Here is a 7,701-nt window from a genome sequence, read left to right as displayed (position 1 = left end):
AGTTGGTTAGGAGACGGCTATGAGGGAGAAATGAGGGAGAAATGAGGGATGTCCAGTCAGATCCCACAAAAAACCCATACAGGGACTCAAGGGACTTCTACTGATAGTGGCCATATTCCTAAATCACTTTTACTTAGAAAAGAATATGAATTGACTAAGCATAAAACCATATTATAGATGCACTGATGCTTTAAAGACAGTATTTGTTAGGGGGGTAAGAAGAAACTGAGAAGAGTGCTTCAAGATAAGCATGAAATAATGAAAAGAACACTAGAACAAATGTCAGTAGCACATGCAGTGCAATTCTGTGCAAATCTACTTGGAAGTAATTCTCACTGAATTCAGTGAAACCTTATCTGAGAATTGTGTAGAGGATTTCAACTTTTGGTTCTTACTGCTTTCTCCTAATCAGCTGCTCTTTGCTGTTCAGTTCAGGTCTCAGGATAATTATGTAGCATTTGGGGAAAAATATACAAGTCAGTAACCCAGCACTGGAAGCCAAGATGGAGAAGATCTCCACAGCCACCATGGATTTGCCCTTGGTGCTCAGGTAAGATGGAACAAAGGACAACCACACACTGCAAAAGACCAACATGCTGAAGGTGATGAACTTGGCTTCATTGAAACTGTCTGGCAACTTCCTGGCTAGGAAAGCTACAGCAAAGCTGACAAAAGCCAGAAATCCCAAGTAACCCAGGACAAAATAAAACATGGCCACTGAGCCTTCATTGCATTCTGCTACCATCTCTTCTGCCAGGGATTGCATGTCTACATCTGGGAATGGAGGAGCCGTAAACAGCCAGACAGCACAAATACTGACTTGAATCAGGGAGCACCCAATGAGAATGGAGTTGGCCAATCTTTTCCCCACCCATTTCCTCATCCTGTTTCCTGGTTTGGTGGCCATGAATGCCAGGACCACGGTGGTAGTTTTAGCCAAAATGGCAGACACGGCTATTGAGAAGATGACTCCAAAAGCAGTTTGCCGTAAAAGGCAGGTCACTGAACAAGGTCTGCCTATAAATAGCAAGGAACAAAGGAAGCAAAGTAATAAGGAGATAAGGAGACAGTAAGTGAGGTCCCGATTGTTGGCTTTGACAATAGGTGTGTTTTTATCCCTGATGAACAGTCCAAGCACCAAACTTGTGATCAGAGAAAAAAACATAGTTAAAGTAACCACAATGACCCCCAGCTTCTCTGAGAAAGAGAGGAAGTTCAGCAGCTTGGGAAGGCATTGTTCTTGGTTCTTGCTTGGAAATTGATTTGCTGGACATTTGAAGCAGTCGTCCATGTCTGAAAAATAAAAGAGAATATATCATTATCTCTCTGTCTAGTTAGTTATATCACCCTGTGTCCACTGAAGTCAACATATCCATTTCCAGTCTGATGCTCTCCAGAAACTACCCATCTTTCAATTGTTATTGTGCTTTGACCATAAACACCAAAGTCATTGAGTAGAACTCAGCATTCCACTCTGTCACCCCAAATTGTGTCTGTCTCAAATTTTAACTTCAGTGATAGAAACATAGCCTCATAACTTTCCTGCAAAGTAGTTCAGTGCTATCATCCTAGTCACATGCCAGTATAAAGCAAAGCAATGACTCATAAACTGAATTTTTCTGAAGGTCATACATATGTCTTTTGGGGAAAACTCCATCCTCCAGTGGTCTACTTCAATCTGAGCTGGCAAGCCTCAATTCAGAGCTACCTCTCTATTGAGCAGCATGAAACATTGGCCTCAACAAAATTAGCAAGCTTTCTTATTTTTCGGCTTATTCTCAAATTAATCCAATGAGAGTCAGACTGAGGTCTTTCATAACATCATGGAGGTGGGACTTGTGTTAACCAAGTCCAACCTCATTCCAGCTGTCCACAACTATAATATCCGAACTAGAAGGCTATGCAGTCTATGCTTAAAGTGATGGAAAGTCTACCATCTTCCAAGTCGGGCTGTTCCACTGCCTAACCATTCATATTAAAAGAAAGTTATTTCTAATGTTTAAGCATAATCTCCCTTGTAGTCATTTCTCTTGATCCAACCCTATGGAATGACCAAGAACAAATCTTCTTCATCTTCCCTATGATCCATGCATATAAAGTGCAGTAACCTTTTTTTCCTCTAGGATTGAAATGAGGATGAAACGAATCAGTTACAAAAGTTCCCTCTAAAATTCACCAGAAAATATCAGACATGATTCTACTTTTTGTGGCACAAATGTTCATAAGTGTGGACCCTTTTTGTTTCATTCTGAGAGTATAATTCAAGCCCCCCCCCCTCTGTGAACACTGATTTGATTTGCGTCTTTGTCAAATATATTTCTTTGGTGTTGTAGCTGCAAACGATATTATGGATCTCTGTCATGGAGTGACTTCTTTTTGTTTGTGTAGAGTTTAAAATATTATAAAGCAAAACCAGTATATAGAGAGAATTTATCGCACTACAAAATGTATCACCTACCCTTCTGATCAGAAATCTTTCCATCGGGACACGGAACACAATTGTAGCAACAGAACGGCTCCCCCTCCTTCTTTTCTTTGTAGTAACCTGGATAGCAGTTGTCATTACACACTGCAAGGGGCACGACCTATTCATGAACACAGGAAAAAAATGTAAGCTACTTTTACCTTCCCGGCAAATGACACTACAGTTCCATGTTATGAAGAATCAGGCAAGGGTTATAACTCAGTGAGGAAGAGGCAATGAGGAAAAGACAAGAATGCAGTTAGATAGGAAAGTTCAACACTAGGGAGATGAACCAAGCTCCAGAAAAAGTGAATTGGACTTCACATTGTGTTTTCAAGAGTATAAATACAATGTTTAAAATACAGATTCAATATGACCTTCTAATCAGAGTTACCCCCAGGCAGTAACAATTCTGAAATCAAATAATTAAAATAATTGAGGACATGATATTGACAGAGCTCTCTATGCTGATACCTGCCCTCCACCCACCCACCCATAACACACTTCCTGAAGGTCCTGTCTCCTCCCTCCTCCACCCACCCCTGTCCAGTTCCTCACATCCCCACCACTGTTGCTGGCTTACAGGCTCTTGAAGGCGCAAACCTCTCCCAGGTGCTTCTCCAGTGCTGCTGCCTCTTGCAGCAAGGCTCTGAATATGGCTACCGGTGACAAGTAGCAGGTATCTTCAGTAGTCATTTAAAGACAGTGGGACTCTGCTCCACTGTCATAAATTCTTCCATGTGCTGGTCCAATCCCAGTTAGGATCAGGCCATTAATTAATACAAAGTTTACTCATTTTAATTAATTTTAATTAATAAAAGTGTCAAGGAATCCTACCTGATTAAGCATGCTGTGCCAAGTAACAGCCTTCTCATTCATCATGAACATTCTGTCTTGGGAAGTGTGTGGATCCATCCACCCCACTTTCACTTTTTGGAAGGACTGCTTGGGGAATGTCACCCAGTTGATAATGTCGAAACCAGAGGCTAGTTCACCATCCTCGTTAAACGACACCGTGTCCCCAGCACTGTTATTAAATGAGATGTCCCTCAGGAAACGGTGAAGCTGTGCATGGGAGAGAAGGAAGTGCTTATGGCAAAGGACATATTCTGTGCCATTTTGGGTTTCTTTTTACCATTATTTGAATCAAGGACTCATTTAACTTAGGTCAGCCATTACAGGATAGCTGTTCCACATGTAAAATACTACCTGCCAAGGTTGTGGATTTGAATCATCCTGTCTTCCTGGGTCTGTCAGTGCACTGAGTTTTGGCTTTGATGCATAAATCTTATGCAAACCATGTGCTATGGCATAGACTGCATTATAAATGCTGTAACTTTGGCCAGTCATGCTCATTTCGAAAAGAGTTCCAGGGAGGCTCTCCAGCTTCTCTTCTCCAGTGCATCTACATTTATTTTCCTTGTTTCCATTAGAATCAGGAAAAATGCAGTTGAATGCTTCTTCCCAGAAGACCCTGAGGAAACCATCACCCTTTGTCAAGGTAGGGCTTAGAGTCCGGAGGAATTTTGGAAAACCCAGGACTTCACTGGAGTGTATTGAAAAAGATAAGGTGCCATCAAAGGATTGAATGTCTAAAGACCTGAGCACTGCCTCTACTGCAAAATCCCACTGGGCTGTCATGATCCACACTTTTCCAGCAGAATAATGTGTGGTACCTTCAAATAAAGAATACATATACATCAACCATGTCAATCCTACCGTGGTCTGATGACTTGAATTGACCACAAATACTTTAACTTTGGAGTTCATTAGTGAAACAGCTTGGTCCCGAAGAGTTTCAATTGAAGTAATTGCATCCATAGCTTGAGATAAGCCTGCTGTCTTTTCATTAAAGGCTGTACAGATCCCATTCTGGGAAAACATTGGCTTCAGCGTCTGCACAAACTTTTCTCCATTCTTATCATCTGCTGTTATGAGCCCAACCCACGTCCATTGGAAATGCAGAAGTAAATGTACAATCCCTCTGTACTGATGTTCTTCATTGGGAACCATCCGATAGAAGGAAGGTAGATGAGTTTTAACATTCATCATTGGAGCTAATACACAATAAGCAATCTAAGAAAAAAAAAAGTCATAACAGATGACAGAAATGAAGCTGTAGTATAATGATTCATTCCAATGAGCTGCTGATGTGAAAACCAAGGGAAAATCCTGCAAGTATTAAAATAGTATTAATGAAAGCCATCTTAAAGTATTACTTGCCAAATGGACTTCTATAACCTCACTGTCTGTCACATACCTCCATCATTCATCAGTGCATTACTGGGCACTGGAATGGCCTTGTCTAGTAATTATAAAGCACAAATTACAAGACCTCAACTTCCCTCAGTTCACTCATTCACAGTGTTATCCTGTTGCTACAGGCTGAGATTCTATCTAACAGGCCTGTGTTGCACCAGCACTTTTTGTCAGCTATATCCTTTCCTTCATCCAGAGAGCACAATGGGAAAAATGCTGTGATTGGCTGAGATGCTACCAAAAGCTTGTATTGTCATTGCTTATTGATCTCTGCATCACCCACCAGTTCCTGTTGTTGGCAATCACTATCCGTAAAGTGCATAACTTACCATATAGTGAGCTTTTTTTTTTTTACTACAGAGAGTTCATTCTGAAGTAACTTGATTGAAATGAACTCATTGCAAAGTGGGGAGAGGAGTCCACTGTATCACTTTGTGGGTGCATGCAAACTGCTTACTCCTTGGGAAGCCCAATCCACTGTAACTCCCAGTGCAGTGATGCAGAGGTAGCAGCATGCATCCCGCCGCTTCCCACAGGAATGTTTTGGTTTCCAGATGCCTCCTCAGGACAAGGGGAAATTTGTTACCCTTGTTTGAGGGTAATCCCCTGCCAGTTGAAGGGGTGCACTCAGTCCTGAGCCTGTGATATTGCTGGTACAAGTATGTAGAGCCGTGAAGGCAGATTAAGTCCAGGGATGGGGGTTAGACGTGCACCACTGCTTCCTGATCTTGATCTACCCTCCTTCCTAGTCTGGTCATCACTCCCTTCTGTTCCCTGGCAGCAGCCAGCCTGCAAGCTCTGACATGCCTTTTGAAACAGCCAGAAAGTGCCCAGCACCGCCAGAAAACTTGTTAGGAGTGGATCCCAAATTTCTTTCTGCTGAATTCCTTCTTCTGTAAAGTCAGCATACTTGGGCAGGCACTTATCTTCTAGATATCTCATCATGAAAGGAAGAAACCAGGCAGGGACACACCCTGTAGCTAGATGGGTGTAGCTAGATGGGTGTGCAAAGCACTAAGTTTTGCAGGGAGCCTTTGTTTTGCTCCCCCTGACCTGAATGGCTCCAAAGGAGAGGGGGAGGGGCCAATTGCACATCCTGGGGAGGCTCCCTGCAAAACTTAGTGCTTTGCAACCCCTCTAGCTACGTTTCTGCATGCACCTAAAAAAGATGGTGCTTGCTCTTTGGAAAGTTCAGATTTGCTTTCAACCAAAAGTAGTTGAATCACACAGTTCCGCTGAACCACAACTGCAGAAATATCAACTTCATCATGAATTCCAAATGCATGAGAATCTTTCATGTATCAACTTTGAAGTACAGCATGATAAAAAGACAGGAACACCCAGATCATCAATGTTATTTCCATTTTCAGATATTCTGTTCACTGGGATCATGAATGACTCCAAATACTGTAAACATATGAAAGAAAGTCACAAAATATCACCCACCCATCCCCAGCCTGGATCTCCTTTTTTATATATCCATATCTCTCCACTTTTCTCCACTCTCTCTTCCACAAAAATGATAAAAATGTTTGCTAAATGTTTGCTAAAGATCAATATTGTGTTAATTCATAGGCCACACAATGATTCTACCTGTGGAATCTTGTAGATGTCTAAGATAGTAGCCATATGAAGGGAGATTTCAGAGTCAAGACCCCCAATGACGGACATCAATTTGTTTTGCTTGTCACATGTAAAATTAGGGACCACCCTTTTCCAACTAGAAACAAGTCTGAGGGTGTTCTGTTGGGTCATCCTTGCATTTATGTAACTGTTATAGATATGGAATCCCAGGCTCATATTTGGTAAGATCTTGGGATTTGCATTGATCTCCTTCACAGCAAATGACATGGAGAGGATATGCTGATAAGTTTTTGGTTTTACCCTAAAGGAAGTGTTACATTAGATATAAAGACAGATACGCAATACATCATGAAGAGAGCATGACATTGCATTTAGACAGTCTAGGAAAGAAAAATATAATCTTACAGTAATTCATATATCATCCCTGTTTTGGGATCTTCTGTTAAAGATACTTCATCAAACAGGCAGCCAAATATAGTAACAATTGCTCCAATGTTGAGGTCCCCTGTTTGATAATACTCATATGGGAGATGGAAGGGATCATTCATGGTACACATAACAGTCTGAACCATGCCAACAGTTTGAGGCAGCCACGGCGACAGAAAGTGCAAAAACAAGAGAAACTTCACTGCCATCTCAGGGTAAACCTTGATGTGGGATTCCCAGTTCCTCCCTCTCATCCACCATCTACCAGATTACAACCACCTTCCAAAAATCAGTACTTTTGTTAGTTTGGATGTGCTATGGTGACAAATTGCGGTGGATGGAATTTGGAGTGGTGCAGTCCTGTGCATTCAGAATCCGACACCCCAGGTATGACTGTTACAGGAATATCTTATAGACTGTCATGCACTGATTCTTACTGTGGCCTCAGAAAATTCATGTTGTTTTGGTAAGGCCAGGAATAGATGCTAGCAATCTGAGGTAATTACATGCTTCAAAGTCATATCCCCAAAGTATTGTTCTTTACCAAGCATTCGTCTGAAGCAGGAAGAATCAGAAAACATGTTGGTGAGATTGCATCTCAGGGGGCAGGGTCGGAGGGCTGACATACATGACATGGAAGGACCTGAGAATGAAATTAAGAGGAATACAGTATGGAAATAGGCTTGAGTAGGGTTTCCCAAACTATGGGTTGTGACCCGCTTGATGGGACACGACCTGATATCTGGTGGATCTTGGGTTGGGCCGTCCCACTTGCCCTTGCATTAAGTTAGCTCCAAATAGGGCTCTCTGGATGCAATTGGAGTCTGCAGGGTCTGCAGTGGGCCTCCACAGGCCTCCAGAAGCAGACAGAAAGTCATTTATGGTTTATGTCTGCCTTTGTGAAAGTGAATTCTGATTGCTTCCAGAAGCCTGCAGAGACCTTCTAAGGCACTGGAGAAGGAGGTAGA

At 42.1% G+C, this 7,701-nt stretch overlaps 1 protein-coding gene across 1 annotated transcript; it reads right to left on the bottom strand.

Annotated features, from left to right (window-relative positions):
* Positions 1–391: 391 nt before the first annotated feature.
* Positions 392–6,855, bottom strand: LOC136653282 (vomeronasal type-2 receptor 26-like). Its single transcript, XM_066630193.1, has 6 exons — positions 6,713–6,855; positions 6,317–6,608; positions 4,184–4,540; positions 3,302–3,529; positions 2,459–2,585; positions 392–1,293 (listed from the first exon to the last, which is right to left on the bottom strand). Exons 1-6 carry the CDS (start codon positions 6,853–6,855, stop codon positions 392–394), a joined length of 2,049 nt encoding a protein of 682 aa, XP_066486290.1.
* Positions 6,856–7,701: the final 846 nt, after the last annotated feature.

The sequence above is a fragment of the Tiliqua scincoides genome, chromosome 5 (assembly GCF_035046505.1).
Source record: "Tiliqua scincoides isolate rTilSci1 chromosome 5, rTilSci1.hap2, whole genome shotgun sequence".
NCBI lineage: Eukaryota > Metazoa > Chordata > Lepidosauria > Squamata > Scincidae > Tiliqua > Tiliqua scincoides.
This window is presented reverse-complemented; position numbering and strand designations above follow the sequence as displayed.